Genomic DNA, 22,496 nt, shown 5'->3' with positions numbered 1-22,496 from the left:
CTTTTTTTCCTGACTGCAGCCGAAGATGGCTGATGGGAATTGTCATCCAATTTTGTGGTCAATTTTGTACAAACACTTCAAACACACATATTACACAAACACAATTTTGATTGACAGAGATATCTTGTATGCTTGGAATGTTTTCTGTTTTGTTTAGTGGTTTTATGCTTACGTATAATGGTTTTGTTTGGGGGAAAAAAATTGGGAAATGCTCCTGAGGAATCTAAATGCCATAACTAACTGTGACAATATGTCAATATCTATAGAAGCAGTATGGTATCCCATGGGAATACCTGACTGTCATTTCCTATTACTGTAACATGACACTTTGGATATGGTAGTTTCTCATGGTCCCCTTTATGTAATTGCCATTGTAATATTTATAATACAACTGAGTGATGCAGAGGTAGGAGGATTATGAGGCCTCTAGAGGCCCACTGCTACAAAGCTGTCACCACACCTGCGTTTAAATGTCAAGCCACGACAGGCTGTGTCATGGGACATTAAGCAGCACAATCTAATACTGACCCACACTTTCTTCAGGAACATCTGACTGATTCCATATATAGAAGCTCCATATTACGCATATGTGTGTTTGACTAATAGAACCAATATCCACATCAGCAAATGAGCCTCTTAGGAGTTCAGAACTGCAAGTGAAAATATGTTATGAGGCGTCATTATCGCCCACTCTCCCAAACTTAGACTTTTAAATTATACAATACTGCTGCGATCACTTTGTGCTACAACTTGAGTTCATTTACACCATCAATCAAGTAACAATATATATATACATATATATAAAGTAAGAATGAAATGCTGTTAAGATAGTCAACATCAAATTTCACACTCACACATACAATTCACATGAAGATACTGTTACAATATGATATGATTCACTCTGTGAACTCAACCTTTAATGTTATCAACTAATGGTTGTGTCTCCCTCTAGTGGCTGAAAACCCAACAATGTAAACCTAATTCACCAAAAATATCAGAACCGTCCTCATCATTATGCTTGGCCTTATCTTATCGAGGCTGCGTCAACAAAACAGTAATTGGAATGCACCGAGTGTCAAACAATTACTGGAAACGCTTTTCGCTCTTTATCTGAAAAAGACAAACTCTATTACAGTCCTGTTGATTATTATAAATAATGGTGGGTGGGGGTGTGTAGTTGTGTGTGTGTGTGTGTGTGTGTGTGTGTGTGTGTGTGTGTGTGTGTGTGTCAAAAAGAGAGAGGAGAGAAAGCCCTATGACGTCTGTGGGTGCACACACACACACACACACACACACACACACACACACACACCATAATGAACGTCAACACTCTGACTCCAGCTGAGTTTGTGTAACAACAGGGAAGGTGTGCGCTACAACTACAAGTACATGCGCATGTGTGTGTGCACTTGCACACACACACATACACAATGGGGTGCATTTATAGCCCCTTTTTCACTGTTGCCATGACTCACCAGTGAGTCACAGGCCAGAGAGGAGAGTTGCGCAAGTGAAGAACCCCTCTCTGCCACACCGCTACGGCACGGTGCAGAGGCAGGTCGGTGCCGTAACCTCATCATTAAGAGAAAGCTGGTGACGTTGGCATGGGAGCCAGAGGGTGTCGGGTAATGAGGAGGATGATTCAACAATCACTGATGTGTCACCGTCAATATTAGACATGGGTAGTGGGGGGGAGTGTACTGTAAATGAATGCCTTTACTTGACAGGTTGAGGTGTAGCGAGTAGGAGGTAGAGCATGTAGGCACGCATCCCTTCCTCTGCACAGTCATGGCTATGAATGATAAATTATGCATCTGCTCGCACCGGTGAGCGATAGGTATAACGAAGTGACAAGTGACGAGTCTGTGATTCACACACACACACAAACAGAAACTCATCACATACTACAGTATGTGCGCACACTCCAGAAACACCATGCCAATCCTGTCCGAGCTATCTGTGGAGCGTGTTGAGAATAAGGGAAAAGGACGTGAAATAGAGCCAAGAAGATACAACTGTGGCTCTTATCACACTCTGCCCAGCAGCCACAGCAGCATTGACAAAGAGGGGAAGGGATATGTTTGCAAAGGAAGCTACGGTGTGGGGAAAGGAGAAAAGCAGGTTTTGAAGGAGAATAGCGACACATGATGAAAGCCAAGGACAGACAGACAGACAGACAGACAGATCGCTCTTCTGTAGCATCACTCACTGGCTTAAAAGGGAGACAAAAGTAGGAATGTTTGTGTTTGTGTCCTACAAAGTTTACATATAATTGTGTCCCTCCATGGATTTGTATGCGCAACTGCTACCAAAGTGTTTTCATGATTATATGTGGGCGTCTTTGTACTCCCTGCCCTCCCTGCGTCTCCCTAGACTCTAAGATCTAACCCTCACTTCCCAGAAAACTCCATTCATCAAATCAAAATGCAACCCTTTTGCATGCTGGAGGATGATAAGTCCTGTTTTGCTAAAAATAGAAAATAACAGCCTTTCAAAATGCCCAGACATGTCTGGCTGTAAACGCTCAAGCACCTCATCAACCTGTCCCACGAAGAACAGCGAGAGACAGGTCGGAGAGACACACAGCGCCTGTTTAGGTGTCACCAGCTGCCAAAAGAGTTGTCCATAAAGAACAGTGTGACTGGGCTTGTTTTCAACTTCTGTCAAGATGCTGTATTTCAAAGAGACAGAGAGTCAGAATGATCTTCATGCTCCCTTTTTTATGTCCTCACCTTAGCAAACACATACACTTAAATACAAACATTCAAGCCAGTCTTTTAAAGGTTCTGCCTTCATAAAACCAAAGGCTTTGGGTGGAAACTACTGGGTAGAAAGGCCTGGTGTGTTTGCGCAAGTCATATTTTAAAGTATCCAAGAGACCCAGCGGGCTGAGGTAATCTGATAGTATATATAGCTGCTTCTCCAGTGGGCAACAACAGTTCCAGGAAGCTCCAAAATAGAGGCAGGAAGTTCATTTAGTAAACACAATAAAATATGTTAACAAACTGTGTAGCCGTCAAATCAGACCAATAAAGACATAATCTTTCTTACTCTATGAGTTGCTCCATTCCAGCACCCCGAGGCTCCAGTGGCTCCCCAGGTTTGGGTTAATAGTCCTCCTTTTACAGTGTGAATCCGTAGTTTCACCTGGGAACACACAAACATGAGTTAGCCTAGCAGCGGCTAGCAATCAACTAGAATTATGTGACATAAAAGAGAATTATGTAATCTTTTACTCATTCATTATAATCATCACTCATTTTAAAACCAGAGCTTTCAGGAAACAAACAGGATGTATCACTCAAACCACGGCTTTGTCTTTTGTCTGTCCTCTCTGTCTGTCATCCTCTATCTGTCTCTTTAAGAGCCTCTTGTGGCCTCTCAGATGTTGAGGTGTTGAGTTTCAAAGTTGTCTCCATACTGTGTGATTTATGATGGAAACAGAGCTAGCCTTGGTGTCTCTGCTGTCTCGGACTTTCCTGTATGTGTTGTACTACCCAGGATCCTGTCCCCTCTGCTTAGATGTCTAGAGCGTTTGAGGAAGCGCTGAAGCAAATAAACGCGATCAGAATTATCAAGTTCTCTCCATCTTTGTCAATATCAGTACCTGCATATAAGTATGTTGTCTGATATGCACCAATATGAACATGTTTACAGAACATATTGCAGATGAAAGATGTTTGGGATGATTTATAATTATTATATTTGCTAAGTTTAACATTTCAGTACACCGATGTGATTTTGGACAATTTTTTAAACTTCTCTTACTTCATAAATTGGTAACAGCACTTGACCCAAAAATGCAGTCAGGCTCTACTATTACCTCACACACACACAAACACACACAGCTAAACTCGACTCATTCTAAGCACACTTTCACCACATTAGAAAGACGTCTCTTCATCATCATCCACAAAAAACCTTTCTGTACACCATTAACACTGACCTATTTCTCACTCAAGGAAATGCACCATGAATGTAATTAATGTTATTCATGTTAATATGAGGTAATTATTCAGAGCTGCGGCACCTGGATAAACTGCATACGGGTGGTGACACCTCACTCGCCCCGAGCCTGCATGATAATTAAGCAGAACATCTGGCGAGAACGGAAACACACTGTCGAGTCGAACCAACAGGACGCTGCCTCGATCTGAAGCGCTGAATGTTTCTGAAGGTGAACTTCAGGTAAACCTGGGATGCGCGTATCTGTTTCTGCCAAGATGCGCTACACTTAAAGTTGAGAAGCAGCCAATCGCAGCTTTCATTGATTTGATGGAAAAATCCTGGCAAAGCAGAGACAGCGGTTGACAGTGTGTGCTGCATTGTACTGCAAGGTCAATGCAAACTAATCTACCTTGACACGCTCCTACATTTTCCTTGATGTGTGCTGTGCCGTACAGGAAGGGAGGGATTTGGGTGAAGCTGATGAAGCCAAGCATTCTGTTTTTTACCAGAATTAAATAAAAGGCATGACTTCTGTTGAACCTATTAGCTTATTAATGGATCAAAGGAAAATTAATCCTTTATTAAAATTATGTTTTGCTACTTAAAATCCAAAAAATGTGAAGATTGCTCTATTTCATACCATTGTACTTTTCGTTTCTTTTGGTTGTTTGACTGTTTTAAATATAAAAATACAACATTTTCATTATTTGTTTATGTAAATGACCATAGTTGGCTAATATGTCTGAATGAGAAGAAGATGTAGAAAAGACTGTTTTTCAGCAGACTTAATACAGACAAAAATAAAAAGAAGACATTCTTTGAGCATCTTCCCTAAATGTCCTTGGACTGGCCTTAATCCTTGTCTTGGAAAAGCGGCTGATACACTTTTTGTAACTGTGTCCCAGAATGGCAAAGTTTAGGCGGACCGCCTCACTCCAGACAAAGGGACTTGTACCAGCTGTTCACAGCGAAAAATCCCTCAATACATCAAACAGCAGAGACAAAAGCCGACTGCACAACAGAGGAAAGAGTTGTTAACTCACTGATATCTCAGCTTTGTGATATGCTGCTTACTTATCCTTAGCAGTGGCTACGACTTGGTAATCATATGATTATAAGCAAAGCTTTTCTTCTATGAACACCTGGTTTTTGTGCTTCTCTGAAGCCAAAAGGTCATAAAACTGTCATACCAAACACAATTATGAAAAACAGACAAGCAAATATCTAACACATTCATCATGTTTCATTTATCTCTTTCCCTCACTGAAGTCCTTCACATTCACCGCTCTGCTTCCACCTAGTCATGCATGCTAATCTGTGCTGTAACTTGGAGCAGTGGCCAGCCGCTGCCTGCCTGTCCCATCAAACATGCATAAGAAACAGATGTATCTTTGATGTAGGCTTGTTCATGTTGCCCCATGTGCTTGAGTGTGTGAATGAGTGTGTCTCTCTGTGTGTCGGTATGTTTATGTGTCTTTGTCAGTGTGCTCCCAGGCCCTGCGGGTGCAAGCCTGACTGGGGAGATGCGGCTGCATGCCCCAACACACAAGGAGAGAGCGAAGGCTGACACAGATCTTTGGCAGGACGAATGATCAATGCAGAAATATGTTGCCATCAATTATGTTTAAATGCATAATTCATGTGATTGGAAGCAATTTTGTGACTATAATTTATAGCTTTTGTCATTAGACAGACTTTATGTATTGTGTATTTAATTTGGATAGGGTTTCTGTATTAGAGTTTTCTTTGGCTCTGATTAAAAAGATTCTTACATTTCAGCCATTTACTACTTTACACTGGCACGCTTCTGTATACTACTATTGTGTATATTTGTTTGAAAGGAAGACATTTCATTCACCTTCATACACTTTTTCATAACAACCTAGTTTACAAGAATTCTATGAAATAGACCAGTTATATTATTAATATATAATGTGCAAAATGTATTTTCCACAGTGTCAAGGTAGGATCTTAAGTTACTTTGTATATAACATAGCATATCATATAGTTTTCGCAAACAACACATGGTGATATTGAGTGTGCCACGCAATGGTTCCCACCTCTAAAAGCTACACAATCAATCAAAAGCAAAGACCTTTCAAAGCCGACACGACTGGTCAATTCGTCAAGCAGTCCAACAAAATTATTCGACAACTATTTTGACAATTGCTTCAAGATTTGCAGGGCTCCAGGGTGCATTTTCATTGGTCACACTGGTACGCCTGTAGCTGAGCAGTTCAGTTGAGGTTATGCATGTGCTGTGATTTAAATGAAGAAAAACATGTATACCTTTATTCCTGTTTACAATGATTTATATGACGTGTTAAGATATTTGATTAAAATGTATTATTGGTGCACCTAGATGAAAAAGTTAGACACACAAGTGCAACCAGTATATAAAGTTAGTCCAGAGGCCTGATTTACGTAATTTTTCAAATGAAAATGCAAAACTTTCTTGTCCCAGCTTCCAAATGTTGAGTATTTTCTGATTTCCTTTGTTTTAAATGAATGAACATCTTTGGGTTTTGGACTGTTACTCAAACAAAACAAGCAATCTGAAAAAGTCCCCTTCAGCTCTGGGGAATTGCAATGGGTATTTTTTTTTTTTTTATTCATGTCTATTAATCAAGCTGTATTTCAAGGTTGTAAAAGATTTACTGTTTAACTGACAGCAATGTGCAGAGACTATGCTTTCAAACTCTATATGTAATTAGAGATAGGTAATCAATCATTAGATATTAAAAATAAATAGATAACTAGATTTATAAAATATAAAGCTGAGATTATAAATGAATCCTCCAGACTTTGGTGTGTTTAAGTCTTCCATGTGCTTTGGCCACCCAATATTTTATGTATGAGCAGTAAAAGCGGATGGTGTTGTTTGGATATTGTGCTGGCGCTGCACTTAATGACAAGCGTGGCACTGGTCCATCGACTGTCATCTTTTGGCATCTGGAGTTGTGAAAACTTCCCTTGCACAAGATTGTAAACAGGTATAATCATGAGTCATCAGAGGGGAGAGCTTATCCTGCTTGTCATCGGCTACGATTTTGCCGTAGGCTGCCTGATTTGCTCTGTCTGGGAGTGTGTACTGTACATGTGTGGTAACATCTGTAGCAGCCATTGACACAAATATATCCTTCTGGCTTCGCTGCCCTTGGGGGGCCCTCGTGTCCTCACATGAGTCCGTGACCATGTGTAGTGGCCCTGACCCCGTCTTCCTACCACCTACAAACATAAGCGTACAGTGACACACATTTTTTTTTGTTGCCCACCCACATCTTTTTCCTTTTCCCCTAAGACAATTGTGTTATTCACTCTCTATTGTGGAAGCTATGTCATTTCCACATGCGTGCTGGCCATAAAACAGCAAAGAGCCGACTAAAAGCATCCCTTTCCTGACTAGCAGGGTCACAATTTGCCTCATATAAACACAGGACACACCTTAGCCCAACAGTCTGCACATATCCTTCTGACCCCCTTACCTCCTAATGTGCTCCTCTTTCCCCTCACACAGGATAACCAGCGTCAGTAACGCTGTCTGTCCTTTGGTATTTTCATGCAGGGGAGTACAAGAGAGAAAAAAACAAAACATAACGCTCTTTGTGGTGCTGTTCCAGACTCCGGGTGAACTTTTAGCAGAGTTTTTTGTTGGGAGAAAGTCTTAAAGCGAGCTGAGCACTGAAGCTGCTGCCTTTTGTCTCCCGACGTGCCTCGCGCTCCCTAGCATTGTCATGACAACAGTGTGTACGCACTAGCTAGTTGAAAACAATGAAGAAGTGTGCTAGCTGGAAACTTTCAGACGTTTCTGTGAAAGTTAGCAAACTAGTCCGTAAAGAAAAAAACCCACAGAGAGAGAGAGAGAGGGGGGGGGAGAATAAAAGCCGCGACTGAAATTCCAGCGAAGGACAAGTGCACAAATGTCTAATGGAGACAAAGTACAAAGATGCATTCATTCGCATACCTTCTTGACGGAGATGTCTTTTCCTTTCCTTTTGCTTCCGAGTCGCAGCTAGCTACCCTCAGACACTTCACTTTCACAGCTCTGCCCTGAAGATTAAAGTTTGCCACGCCGGTAATAACATTTTATAAGCCTATATCCTGTAGTCACTGTGAGCACCACACGGCATGTGTGGGGAACAACGTCCAGCGGTGGTTAACTTCCTCCGCCCAGACTCATGCTCAACTCCTCTGCCTGCTTCTATCAACTGGGATGCTTCGCTCCGCCTCACTCAAGCCTGCAGATAAATCACTGTGATCCACAAGAGTTCACTTCACAGGTCTACTTTATGCCAGGCTGTGTTTTGTTTTGTTTTTTACCTCAAAGATGTCCAACAAATCTGCATTTTTTTTCTAAGTTTCATTTGTAATGATGAACCAGAATCTTTAACACATGAATTTTACTTTGGTGTACACTTGATCACTTTCTTAGCTCGACTCTCTAGTAAATGACCCCTAACTGTGTAGGTTTCCTGGGAGAATTTAAAGAATATAGTAAAACTCTGGCACTTATTGACACTAAAACAAAACTGTTAAACTTTACAAAGAAATTTTCAAAATCAAGATATATATTTTTCTTTTTTTACCTTTACAAACCCCAAGCAGATTCATTTTGAAGGCATTATTTATTAGAGTGTCTTATTTTTCTGTTCTATTATATATAGTACATGTCTGATGTGTTATATATTTGATTGAATTTGTGAACTTTCATTAATGTCATTCAACCTACCCAAGTTTTTTCTCTCCCCAGTGGTTCAGACACAGTCCAAATGAATTCTGGTGATTGATTGCACAGGGAACAATTATCTTAATAAGAAATTAATGGGTTTTCAGACTTCACCCTGCTATCACGTTATTGAAGTATATTCCTGACCCTGCTGATATCGGCCTTAATCCTTTGAACTTCCCCGGTTCAAACAATCCGGGTGACACCGGCATTAACGATAATCCGGACCCAGTGGAAGTTTCACATGCTACTCTTTATCCTAATGAAATTTAAATTTCACCCATGGTTTGAAAGGAAAAGCAGGGAATTGCATTTAGTCAATGAAACAATGCAGTAAAATGCAATTCTCTGTAAGTTATATCTTGCCAGCAAATACAACATCACATAGTTGAGGAAAGTTCTCATTATATTTAATATGGAAATAATAAATGCCAAGTTATGGGGGAAATATCCAGAAAAGAGAAATACTGCATCAAAGTAAACATATGAATATAATCAATAGAGCAATATTAAAGTAGGAATACTTTAGCTATACCGTTATCTTAAAGGTGCACTATGTAGTTTTGGGGGAGAAATTTTAATCAGAAGAGAAAGATCTTCATTGACTGATTTCCTTTTATGCCTAAACAAACTAAATAAACAATCTCTTCGTTTTCGTGACTAAATAAACTGAATAAACAAACTGAACTTAAAAGGACAACACAAGTTCATGCAGTTTCACTTTGTTTTTATTTGGCAAACAGTGTTCTGGGGACCTGATTTTCCTTTGAGAACAGCTTGTTTATTTGGTTATGGGAAATAAAATGTTTCTGAGTTTGTATTATTACCTCGTTGATATTGTAAATATTAAAATTCTGAATTTGAATTTCTTCTCCAAAACTACAAAGTGTGTCCCTTCAAACACAATATGTAGACATGAATTCACTGTTTAGTACAAAAAACAATAGGGCCTTAGAATATTCAAAGCATTTTTTAACTTTTGATTACCATTATCATGATGTCATAACCATTTATTTAAGAAGCCTTTGATATGACTTACATCCGGGGTGTAGGCTATTAGAAGTAATAGAGCCCAGTGAAAATAGATCTTTATTTTTCCTGTGATGTCTTTCTGCAGGTGCCTCGGTGCAGATGACAGAAGGACAGACAATGACTAAATCATCATAGTAATGTGGTGACTATTAAGAACAGTGGTTAAGCTGTAGGCCAGCAGAATGGTCTTTAATATTTTCAGAGGACCAATGCATCCATGGTGTAAAAGACTGCTTTTAATTTCAGTGCTCCTGACCCCAGGAACAAAATACAGCACCAAATTAAAAATCAATACCCTTATACCCTTTAGCCATTACAGAAATGTGATCTTAAACCTCCCAACCACCGGCTGTAATTGTTTTAAATGACTACTTTTATTACCATTCATGTGTTTTAATTGTAGCCATTTCACATGACTGTCTTTGTCTTGTTTTACTTCCAATGAATTTATTTGATCTCTTAAATCAGTCTGACATGGCTGCAAGGTTTTAGTGGTTTAATGTTACTGAATGTTATTTCTCACTATTTTATAACTTTTTTAAAAAAACTTTTTTTCCCTTGAGGCTTTTTATTACCCTGTTGTGGGAACGTCTTTACTTGGTCTGCATTTCTCCTTGTTGTTGCTTTTACTTTGGATTGTTTTGTTTGTCTCCGCTCTCGAGTAAAATAAAAAAGTTGATTGATCGATTGATTTGAGGCTGCTGTTCAAGTGCATCAGTCACATGTAAGACAACAGATTACAGCATCAGTTACACCTGGTGGTAATGGTGGTTGCAAAACAGCGCTATTTGTGGTATGACATCATATAATATGACATATGTTAAATTAAACATCTGAATAAAAGGTCACAAACGGTGCCACGGCTGCTCTGTTTGCACAAAATCAAGACAAAGTCACTGACTAAAACATTTGAATCAGAATCAGCTTTATTGGCCACGTATGCGTACACATACCAGTTTACATTGCTCTCAGCGTATTACACAGAAATGAGCATACAGCTAGGAACAAAGACAACAAGAAAATGTTGATATTAGTGCAAATAATGTAAAAGAAATAAATAATAAATATTGGATAAATATGCATACATGGGTTGGTGGGATTATAAGCGTGTATACATGTACAGTTTGTATACATTATGTATAGAATGCAGGATTTTCATTGACAATAATGTACAGCAAGCAGAATATAAATTAACAGTGATAGTGCATGATAAAGAAATTGCATAAACACAGAAATCTACACTGCATGTACTGTGTAATAGAAGTAGTAGTAATGCTTCCTACGGTGAGCCAGTTGGGACTCTGAAAACATATTCTATAAAGCGTGTAGAGGACATGAACATCTTTAAAGATGTAAAATAATGTGTTTACATATTGTATTTATTCAGTCCCAGCTTCACAAATTACTCATAGAAATGGTCGATATCAGACAGTTCGAGTTTATTGCCACTAGATGACACTAGAGTGCCACTATCTGACAGTGGCCTGTGGGCAAAAGGTGGAATCACTCTGAGAATTTAAAATACAGATTTAAACCTAAAGGTATTTGTACAATAAATGTTAATAAATTAAAAGATAAAATTAAATCACTCATTTCGATATATTTATCTATTTTAGTGAGGCGTGATATAAACGTGTTGTTTTTTATTTGTGTTGGTCAAAGGTGACGACATTCGTACCCGGATATCCTAGTTGAAAATGCCCGCGTTGCACATGGGAAATGGAGTCTTCCCCCCCTCGCATTCCTGAAGGGACTTTACGTACGTTTACGTGCGCTCCCCCACGGCAGGCCAACCGCCGCTACGCAGTTGACGTACGTGCGCTCTGTATTTGCTCCTTGGAGATTCCCCTTCCTTCCTGGGCTGTTTGAGGTAAACCTACGCGGTCGCATCAGTCCCATTAATACCCGACGGAGTGAAAATAAACTGCACCTATAGGTGTTTGTCACAGATGACCGGGACATGCAGCGGCGGCGGAGAGCGCGAAGCTAAAGCCTGGAGAGGTTACGGAGGCTAAAGTACAACCCGGGTACAACTTATCGTCTCCATGGCTGTGAAAAGTTAACGCGCAGACGACTGAAAAACAGGAATAATTACCCTTCAGCCGACTTGAGGTAAGAACGACCGGTTCGTGAGTGGACTTGGTGGAGTACAGAGCTGTCCGGAGGCGTCTGTACCGTCGACCAAATGACTGAATAAGAGTGTCTTTGTTTACAAGGTCCCCGGCGTCCTCGGCTCGCTCCGTGCAGTCTGTCTCAATGGGATTGTTGAGAGTTTTCATTCCGGCTGCGCTGTTTAGCTAATGTCCGTGTTGGTGACAGGGCTCACAGTTTGTCCACAAATAGATCGATTATGTGACAGTGCCTCGTGTCAAACCGTGGATTCACATAACGACCTGTGGGGTTAATTTTCGATTCCCGCCGCCTCGCTGCACAGAGCAGGATGATACAATAACAACACAGGCTTTTTGCTTTCCTCTCTGCTCGTCTTGTTTTAGGGGGAGCTCGGCAGGTCAAGAGGGCAAGGTCAGGTAGAGGAACATGTATCCAGAGGGGCTTGCTTCACACTTCAGCAGGGTGGATGATGTGTGACCCGAGGCCTGGGGTTAGCTGATCCAGTTGAATGTATGTTTTTTGTTTTTAGAATTGCCATTAAAACAAGACCAAGACTGGAGTGTTTACATCATTTGCTAGAGAGTGAACTTGTTCTGCTCGGAGCTTGTCCACTGAGGAGGAAAGAAAAGGGTTTCAGACTGTCAGGACATTTTGGGTGGCGTCGAAATGACAACTTACAATGTACCGTGAAATCAGCTCACATCCTCCCCTTTCCCTTTCCCCCCCTCTGTGTCCCTGGAGAATAGAAAATGAAATTCAATCTCTCTCCCTCTCCTCCTTCCTCTCTCTCTCCTTGGCACTGACTGTGTCAGCTGCTGTGTCTCTGGGTGCTGACTTGCAGAGGGACAGGTGGCCCTCAGACAGGTGCGCCCTTAACAAAGGGGTGCAGTCCCTCTGACCTCAAGTTTGGTTTATGTGCATACTTTTTCTTTTTTTCTGGTTACACATGGGTGTAGTTATTGCTTAGTTATTGCTGTTCTGTGGCTGCAATCTGTGCAAGCTGCTTTAGTAGCAGTTATATCTGCGGCTACACTCACCTTGTCATTTCTGAGTGCCAAGCCAATAAACACCCTTCGCAACTGTTTCATAACTTAACACAAGTGAGCTGTTTGTGCCTAGCTTTCTGTATGACACAGGCATTCTTGACAGCTCCAGTCATGCACCCTAGGGCTGGGGTTGGACTTAGGTCCAAACCAGGCCATCAACTAACAGTTACTTTCATTATTATTAAAGATTTACCCAAAAATGAAAATTCATTCATGATCTACTCTCACCCATGCAGATGGAAAATCCGGTGAAGTGTCATAACCCACAAAACATTTCTGGAACTTCACAGCAAAACATCAAAACAGCGTCGGAGCATTCGCCTAAACAACTGAAGTAGACGGGGACTTCAAAAGCAACGAGAGCCCGAAGTGATTTTAAAAACACGTTATTTACAACCTCTTTAAAGCTGAAATCTTCACTTTAGCTGCTAAGGGTGTAAATGTTGTCTTTTCAAGTCAGTGTGACATCACAGGGATCACCGGTGCAGCTGTATGGAGTCATGAAGTTTTGTTTTTTGATTATTTTTAGTCCCCATCTACTTCAGTTGTTTAGCAGAATGCTGCAATGCTGTTTTGCTGTGAAGCTCCAGAAATGTTATGTGGACTATGAATCTTCACCTGACTTTCCATCAGCATAAGTGAGTGATCGAAAATGTTTTCAGTCTATAAAATGTCAGCGTCGTCACACTTTCCAAGAGAACCAAATTGACTTCTTTAAATTGCTTCTTTTGTACAATCTTCAGTCCAAAACCGAAAGACTCTTTATTTGCTATCATAAATGACAAAGAAAAGCAGCAAATCCTCACATTTAAGAAGCTTGAACCAGCAAATGTTTGACATTTGTTGGCACTATGCTTTTTAGTAAAGTGACTCACAGTTGCAGCTCTTGTCTGTATCAGAAACTGTGACACGTCAGGCTGTTCTGTTCCCTGGAACTTAAAAGGAAGTCAAGTTTACCAGACGAACCGGTTTCAGTCTCAACACACTGGAGAACACACCCTTGCAGCTGCTTTGACTCCCAGACAAATGGCTCTCCACACAGCCATCCTGCTTGAGCTTGTAGTCCATGCATAACAGTTAACCCGCTTACTTCTAGCGCAGCAAGAATACATAGAAACATACATGATGCGAGTGTTTTTGGTGGTGTGGTCAGTCCTGTGGGTTTAATGCGTTGATCTGCTGGTGAACAGTGTGAGTTCAGAGAGAGACGGAGAGATGAGAAAAGAGGTCAGCAAAGTGATCTGAAGTGGAAGAAAGAGGAGATGAGGAGAGGGAAAGTTTGAAGGCTTATCTCGGTAATGTGCAGGGACAGTTGAGCAGTGATGAGTGCTGCAGTCACCCTGGTCCTCTACTTAACCCTTCACTGTCCTCCGCTGGCATTGACCATTTACCAAGGTAACCCTCTCTTGAGAAAGAATAAACACTGAAGGCTGTTAGACAGTTGTGTAAGTGTGACATGTGCAAACTGTTTTCCCAGAATGAGCATGCCTCACCCTGCCCATGCAGACCGGATCCGCCAGCCATCACTGGCCATTACACTGGGATCCCCGCCACATACATTAATGTGTGAGATCTCCACGGCTCCGGCTCGGTTGGGGTTTTATTTAAAATCTCTTGAACGCAGCCCTCCGGTTCGCCTCTGCTCGCCCCGGCCAGCGCGCATGCGCCCTGCTGACACTCCAGTAATCCGCTGTTAGGAGGAGATTGCATCCTCGTCCACTGCGCTCGTGCTATCAGTGAGGGAGAATTGAAAGCCCGTGGAAATATTCATGACGGATACATAATGGGACCGTAACGTGACCAAATGGATCCGCTAAATGCGGGCATTGCGGGACGGAGCGGGTTTGCAGGAGCTGGGGCGAGGATGTCTCCTCACGCTAAAGACAACAAGGCTCAGCTGCGTCTACAGCCCAAAACGCTGGGGGAATGAGATGAACGCAGGCTGGGATGGACCCGGCGGAAGATGGTGAAATCAGCGATTGAGTGCTCCTTCCTGGATGAGACCTCCTCGGGTATTTTAACACGACACTCTCCCCAGCCTCTGTGTGGACACGGATCACTCTTGTGCTTTTTCTGGCAGTATCTGTGTTTATTATCACGCAATGAATCTGGAAGCCTGAACTATATGTTTTTTTAAGCACACGTGATCTCTGCGTTGGCAGCCTCAGGGTTTTTATTTTTTTTTACAAGCTGTCGATACTCGTCAAAAACGCATGCAAATGTAGTTTCTCCGCCTTGACAGCGTCCCTGGAATGATTCCCTCCAGCTGCTTCGCCAGCAGAGACTTGCCATGCCATGGAGGGGGAGTCCGCAGAGAAATCCCAGCGCAAGTTGATAAACTAGACTGACCGGCCTGGGCGGTGGGCTCAGACAGAAATTAAGCCTCTCACAGACAGCGGAAACTGGGATCATCTCTTCGTCCTCGCTGTTGGCAGCCCGAAACGAAACATTTCCTCTGGGGAATATTACACTGAACTCGAAGCTTGAAGTTTGGACCCTAAAGAGCAGCTCAGTTTAAAACTCCACTGACACCCCGTGCACTCTGAAGTTCATGTGAGTCTTTCTTCTTGTGGAAATCCCAAATCCTGCAAATGCCAGAAGTGGTGTATTCTGTGAGAAAAGCCTTTCAAACATGACGTTTGGTCCAGTGGGAGAACAGCAGCTGGGCTGTTTTACTGGTAAACTTCCCCAGCAGCTGTTAGTCAGCCTGGATGTCTGAAAGATGACACTTGGATATTAGCATACTTGTAGTTTTGCCAACACCCCTCCCAGGAAATGCAATGCATTGATTTCCTCCTGCAGCCGCATTGTAAATAACTCTGTGGATATATTTTGTGTGACTTTCACTCCATGGCAGTATTGATCGCTATCGGCTGTCCTCGATGTATTTTCATTCACGTCTTCAACCTTAAATCTTCCAGAGGCGTCCCGTTTGGCTGCTGAGAATGCCGAGAGAGAGAGAGCGTGGACGATTTTGTTTCCGCACGCACCTTTTCCCTGATTTGACTTTCTGAGCATGTGCGTAGGAAAGGGGAACCAGGCATGAGACTGCACAGACTGAGGAGATGTGTCGCAAGGAACGCAGGAGGAATTACGAGTGGCACTATGGAAGACACGGCGCAGAGTGTTACCAGCTTAAAGTCGACAAGAGAGAGAATTACCAGCCTTTGCTGTGAGAAAATTGTGTTTCCTCCTGCCTGAGAGCGACTGCTGAAGTTGAATCGGCGCTCCACGCATCAAATTACTATTTGGATTGAGAATTGGTTCCCCCCGTGCACTGTGGGATATCCACCCTGATCTGCATACTTGGCCACCTGCAAGTTACATTTTTTTGAGTACCCTCATCTTTGATTCCCTGTTGCTGTGTTTTTTTGTTTGTTTTTCCTGCAGCACCCTCAGCGTTCAGTTCTTCCTATTTACAGCAGAAAGTTATCAACAGCGAAAAACACATGATAAGGGTTGCTGTCGTGCTCCAAACAACCCCTTTAGGCTCACTCTAATCAGTGTATCCAATCTCAGTATCTCGCACTGAATACAACTGTGGATCCCTTGTTAACTTTTGCGCTCTTGGCAAAAACGAAACAAACAGGCCCCCCCCCCCCCTCATCAGAGTGCATTCAGAGACTAATTTCCTCTCGCTGTGCTGCGGCGATGGGGAGCTCAGCCTCGTCCCTCACTGCAGAGACAGAGTCAGACCATGGCTTCCGCAGCACCCCGTACCCGTCGTCACCCCCTGTGGGCTGGCTCAGGAACAGCCACAGCAGTCCGGTGTGGGGCACCACCTTCATCACGCGTCAGCAGCAGCACCCGCTGCCTCACCGAGAGCGCAGGTAAGAGCCAACTCTCGTCTCCCCAGCTGGGTGCCAACACATTTCTCAGTCGAGTGCACTTGGGGCACAGAGCAGCGGCGGCTGGCCCAACTTGGCCTGGGAAGTCGCAGGAGGGATGAGACGTGGCGGGGTTGTGTTACACAGGAACGCTGTCATTCAGAGCGGTGAGTGAAAGCATACCAAGTGGCTTTATTTTGAGGCTCTTGTGTTGATGTTTTCACTGGCATCAGTATTTGGGTGATGTGCACTTATCGTAAACTGACACTGTTCACTTGAGAACTTCCTATTTTAGCTTTCACAGGCGTTTAGAAACACTTACTGAGGATTCAGTAACCTCACCGTGATGGATCAAATCCCCTGTTTCATCAAAGCTTATCTAATCAAAGCCTGCAATTCGATGTTTTTCTATGATGCACCCAAAACCTGGCTAAGCCGGATTTGTAAACCAAATTCCCACCCCATTGGTTCCTCTCAGCACAGCTGTACAGTGTGAGCTACACTTCACGTGGTGCTGAGTGGATTGCCTGGACACATAGATTGACCTGACCTCTGTGAACCCAGTGAAAACCAGCCTGAGGGTAATTAGAAGATGAATTTTTCGGTCGTGCGATGAAGACGAGCTTTGATTCCGCTTTGTTAATTTGGGAGATGATTCAAAACAAAGCAGATAAAGAGAGTTCGTTGAGGGCATCTGGGTAAGTGTGGCTTCACTGCGGTGTTGTTTCACTCATCTACAGAAAACCTTAAGCGTGAACAGAGGCTCCTTAGTTTGATTGGTTGGAACACCTATTAAGAGTTTCTCTCAGAGCAAACTTCTTATTGAGCCAGCAGCAGCTGTGTAATTGAGCGAGGTGCAAACTATTTGGAGAAGAGACATCTATTCGTATAGACTGTTTTGCCAGTATTGACTGCAAGAAAAAAAAAAGATGCATTCAGTGACTGTATCTACAAGAAAGACTGCTGCAATAATCCATTGTTCCAGTCATTGCCTTCTGTCAACATAGTGAAAGGCTCTATTTGAATGTGCAGCTCATCCAGCAGTTATGACTGACTCTTCTTTCAAAAGATGATCCTCTCAACCGCCCTCACACAAACTTGTTTAGAAGTGTTTCCAGTTTTCCTTCAGCTTTTTCGGTCATGCCTCCCGCAACGAGAACAGGCAGTTGATATCGACCGCCTGTAGTGTATTGAAGTTGTTGCTGAGTCACTCAGGGCATCATGGTCCGGTTGTTAGTTATTGATTTTCAGAGAGCCCGATCACATTTCCCCACAATGGATGTCATTATTTATTCAGCATCGGTCTCCAGTTGGGCTTTCATCTTTCTTGATTCCTGCCCGCCGCTGTCAATGCTTTCCTTGCAGTTGCTCTACATTTAACGGTTAAGGCTGTTGTGGCTTCCATTGCTTACTCTTCAAATAGTTTTCAAATGCAGATGTGGCTAGCGTTAGCCGTTGCTTTCATCAGCCATATCTCCATGCATGAATGAAGCTCAAGTGTAGGTCATACTGTCAGTGTAGCTTTCCTTCATACCGACAACTTGTTTTTTATTCAACACACTCTTCCGTTGCATTCATGCATCTCTGTAGTAACAAGCTTCTGCCTCCATCACCAATCAAACTACGCCCTCAGTCAGCTGAGCACATAAACACATGCACACACTGTGTATACAATACACACACATTTTAGTGTACTGAGACGGAGGCAAAGAGGAACACACACACACACACACACACACACCATCCTGACAATAGATGTTTTAGAAACACTGTGCAGTAGCACTTGGAACATGCCCTCTTATCTACCCCCACTCGCTCTCTCTCTCACACACACTCACTCACTCACAGTCTTATGCACACATACACACCGCTGTGTGAGCCTAACAACGTTAGGCAAGCTTTGCCGAGCGGTGACAGAGCATGAAATATAGAAACAACAGAACACTATGAGCCCAGCTTAACTTCAGCCATTCTCATACAGTTTATTCGGTAATATATTGCCCGACGAAAACGTTTTCTCTCCCTTGTTTTTCTTAGCCCCGAGACTGCACGAACAGTCTTGTCCTTGGGTGATTTCAATTTGTTTTCATCCAGCAGGGCCCCATTGACTTTGGGAAGTGTTTTGTGCGCACTGAATCAGTACCTCTACTGTGAAGGTTCACTCGAGACAACAAGGCACTCAGCAGACAAAGATGTGCAACAAGAGGTGTGGCTGTGTGAGCTGTAATTTTTCATAACTGTGGAATCTAAATCTTTTCTGCGTCTCGATAGCAGCACAATGCAATTTTATCCCAATGCTATAATTACCTCAGCCAAGGAGGTTATGTTTTCGCCCTTATCCTTTTGTTTGTTGCTTGGTTTTTCAGCAGGATTGCACGAAAACTATTGAAAGGATTTCCACGAAATTTGGATGGAGGATGGGTTTTGTTCCAGAACAAACCTCATTGAGTTATGGTCTGGGTAAAGGGATGGATCCAGGAATATAGCGAGATACACCCAATGTAGTTTTGGAGAAAGAATTCTAACTCAGAATTTTAATATTAACCATATTAATGAGGTAATAACACAAAATCAGAAGTATTTATCTTTTCCATAACTGAATAAACAAGCTGTTCTCAGAGGTAAATAAGCTCCCCAGAACACTGTTTGAAGCCAGAGGGGTGGCAGGGTCCGCCAAATATAAACAAAGTAAAACAGTATGAGACTGTGTTGTCCTTATAAGGTCAGTGTGTTTATTCAGTTTATTCAGTCATGAAAACGAAAAGAGTTTGTTTATTTAGTTTGTTGAGGCACAAACAATGAGTCAATGAAGATATCTCTCTTCTAATTAAAATTTCTTCCCCAAAACTACATAGTGCAGCTTTTAATTTCTCAGGGAATAATACATGGATCTGGATGAAAAAAGCCTTGTAGATTTGATGCGGATCCAAATAAAAATCCAGATGTAGCGGATTTAACTATGTTCTACTTGATATTGGATTAGGCTTTATTGAATTAAAGGGGACAAATGGGCCATGGCGGAAGTATGCGCTCTACTGAGTGCCATTCTAGTTGTTTAAGTTAACTAATGTGACTGCCCTGGTTTTTGCCTCAGCCCCATACTGCTTGTGTGTTATGTTGCACATGGCCTTTGCAGCCCCGAGCCTTAAAGTGAGCGTCTGCTGCTCCCTCCTGAGTCGATCCCACTCTCCCCACTGCCCCAGCATGATGGATGATGGTGTTTATCGCTGCTCCGTTCCACCAGCTCTCCTCCCTTTAATTGGATTAAAACTGGTCCACTTGGATTCGACCGGCATGGTCACTGGCCGTGTTTATGTCTGAATTATATCAGCGCGTCCTCCCTCGCTTATTGCCCGTCTGATGAAGACAGGGCCGCGTCAGGACAGTCGCCGAGCCTCCAGAATAGATTTGGCACGCAGGCTTTGTCGCACAGTGTGGCTGTCTTTGGAAAACAGAGCACTGATGCGGCGAGAAAATAAACTAGCCTATTGGCACTGCAACTGACAAACTGATTACAGATTCCCCCACTCCTGTTGCCATGGAAATCTGTAGCATATGTTCAGTAACCTAATTCATCGGGGCCTAGATAAGACCACACATGGTAACCTGGAAGCCTCACAAACAGAAAGAAACCTGTGCGGGTAAATTGCACCTAGGGAGAACACCATATAACCTGCTGATTATTCATGTCAATGTTTAGTGATGTCCGATAGAAGCCAGTGAGCTAGAGAAACCTCACGGTAACAGTAAGCAAAACTCTACTTTGTGGTGCCTGTCTGAGAACTTCCCCTTTGGCTGTAGCGCTGCTGTGTCAGCAGTACTCTTGCCCTCCAGGTCCGGGTGCCCGCAGGAACTCTGCTTCAACAGGGCGGCAGCGTGCCCCTGCCATTTCTACCCCCTCTCCCTTCCCAAGTTTTGGTGCTTCCTGCCGGCTTCCTGCTCGCTCTCGCTTTGCACTGCGCTACTGATGTCTCGCTGAAACCCAGTCAGACAGTTTCCTCTGTTTAAAGATTCAAATGTCCAAAGCTGTCTCCACCGTTGACAGATTCACTCGTCAAAAATGAACACTGGTCGTGAAATATTCACAGAGGGCGCAGCTAGAGGTCAGAAGCTACTGTTGTTCTTTCTCTTTTTGTTTCCCCTTTCCTGACTTGTGTTTGCATTCATCTTATCTCCAGTGACCCTTTCAGGAGAAATGATTTAGTCCACATCTTACTTTGATAATAGATCTAGGTTATGAGGCCTTGGTTATGAGGTGTGTAATCATCTGGGCAGGGCTTACATAAAGTAAGGCTGCGGATATGATTATCATTGTCATTATTGATAATCTGCCCATTATATTTATGATTAATCATTTAATCTATAAAATGTGAAATTGCTTCTTTTGTCCAACCGACAGTTCAAAACCCAAAGACTCTTCATTTACTATCATAAATGACAAAAGAACAGCAGCAAAACCTTACATAAAAGGTGCAATACGTATGTTTTTTTTGTTAAAGGGTTCACAAATTTGAAAAAATTAGAAACGGAATGTGACCTGTAACCAGCTAGCCCCTAGCTGCTTTGTACATTAAAATGTGTTAGCCCTATACTAAATGACACCAACACTCCCCTGATGCTCTGAACCACGAGTCCAGGCAGACTCGGCTAATAGCTACATGGTTAACTAAGCTTATAGCCAAATGGCAGCAACAGAAATGAACTCTCTTGAACTCAACGTTATAAAAATCATAGCCAGACTCCTATATCCTCAAACACTGGCATTACCCTCACACTGACATGTAACATTTACACAACGTCACCTTTGTTTCCACAGCATCACACCCTTCTCCTATTGATTAATTTTTGAAAGAGGGAATATATTTATTCAGTTTTAAAAAGTTGCTCCTCGTGCATAGCCTCAGTGATGCTTATCAGAGGAATTTCCCCGGAGGGCAATTTTTCAAAAGACTCTGTCCATTTGTATCTGTATGCAGTCTTTATGCCAAAGCTAAATACTTGCATGTTATAAATCTACTTTGTCTCCATATTCAGGCTCAAAAAAAGTCTCTCCTCACCAAAAAGTGTCCCGCTTCATTAAGACTTCCCCGATTTTCTCACCGTATTCTCCCCTGTGACTAAGGCTTCACTCACTGTCACCAATCCCTTCTATCCCGTCACCAAGTTTCAGCGCGTCACAGTAGAAACTCTTTCTCTGCGGCTAAAGTCTGAGCTCTAGATACTCGCCCCAGATAAAGCAGCAGTCGTGGCTCAGCTCTGTATTGTTTGCTGTGACAAATTAATTCTGGAGAACTGTTAGGCTTGAGTAATGAGTCATATTCATGCAACAACAAATTACCTGGCAGGTAGAAAGAAAAATAATCCTCAAGTCTTTGACCCTGACTCATCAGCCCCTCTGAAAGACAGCGAGAAATGCTTGCTGGAGGGAGAATTACTTTAAAGTAAAGCGGTTGCTCTGATCTCGCAAAGCAAGAAAAAAAAAAGTGATAAACAAACCTTTTTGCTCGTAAAACTGCAGACGGGCTGCAGTCATTACTAAGTAAATTCTCAGTTGGGTTTCTCATGTGTGGTAATGTGGATTGTGTGAAAGTGCCGATCTAATCCCCGTCACTGAAGTTTGCCGTGTGTGTTCAGATGCAGCAGAATGTTTCAACATTCATTATCCCCTTTTTACAGCTCGTCTGATGGAAGGGCACACTAGCCTCTGATGAGTCTCATTTCTTTATAACAAGCTCTGCTCTGTTAAACAAGACCACCGCTCAGCCGGCATTATCGTCCTGTCAGCCTGAGATGATTGCGTGGATG

At 42.6% G+C, this 22,496-nt stretch overlaps 2 protein-coding genes across 3 annotated transcripts in view; one reads left to right on the top strand and one right to left on the bottom strand.

The window, feature by feature from the left end:
- The window catches only part of ankfn1b (ankyrin repeat and fibronectin type III domain containing 1b), a 135,552-nt gene extending 127,380 nt beyond the window's left edge, over window positions 1-8,172 (bottom strand). Inside the window, exons 1-3 of one of the 2 annotated variants that reach the window (XM_084342852.1) lie at window positions 7,913-8,172; window positions 7,434-7,494; window positions 3,052-3,147 (exon numbers count right to left, since the gene is read on the bottom strand). In XM_084342852.1, the coding sequence (XP_084198978.1) occupies window positions 3,052-3,068 (17 nt within the window). In that variant the 5' untranslated portion in view covers window positions 3,069-3,147; window positions 7,434-7,494; window positions 7,913-8,172. The remainder of the gene's footprint in view (window positions 1-3,051; window positions 3,148-7,433; window positions 7,495-7,912) is intronic. The other variant, XM_084342851.1, reaches the window with a different exon arrangement.
- A 7,380-nt stretch (window positions 8,173-15,552) lies between these two features.
- Window positions 15,553-22,496, top strand: part of capn15 (calpain 15) — a 42,482-nt gene continuing 35,538 nt past the window's right edge. Inside the window, exon 1 of the mRNA XM_084342856.1 lies at window positions 15,553-16,694. Within this exon, the coding sequence (XP_084198982.1) occupies window positions 16,516-16,694 (179 nt within the window). The 5' untranslated portion in view covers window positions 15,553-16,515. The remainder of the gene's footprint in view (window positions 16,695-22,496) is intronic.

The sequence above is a fragment of the Pagrus pagrus genome (assembly GCF_965226575.1).
Source record: "Pagrus pagrus genome assembly, chromosome: 21".
NCBI lineage: Eukaryota > Metazoa > Chordata > Actinopteri > Spariformes > Sparidae > Pagrus > Pagrus pagrus.
The sequence above is the reverse complement of the archived record's forward strand: the minus strand, read 5'-3'. Positions and strand labels throughout refer to the sequence as shown.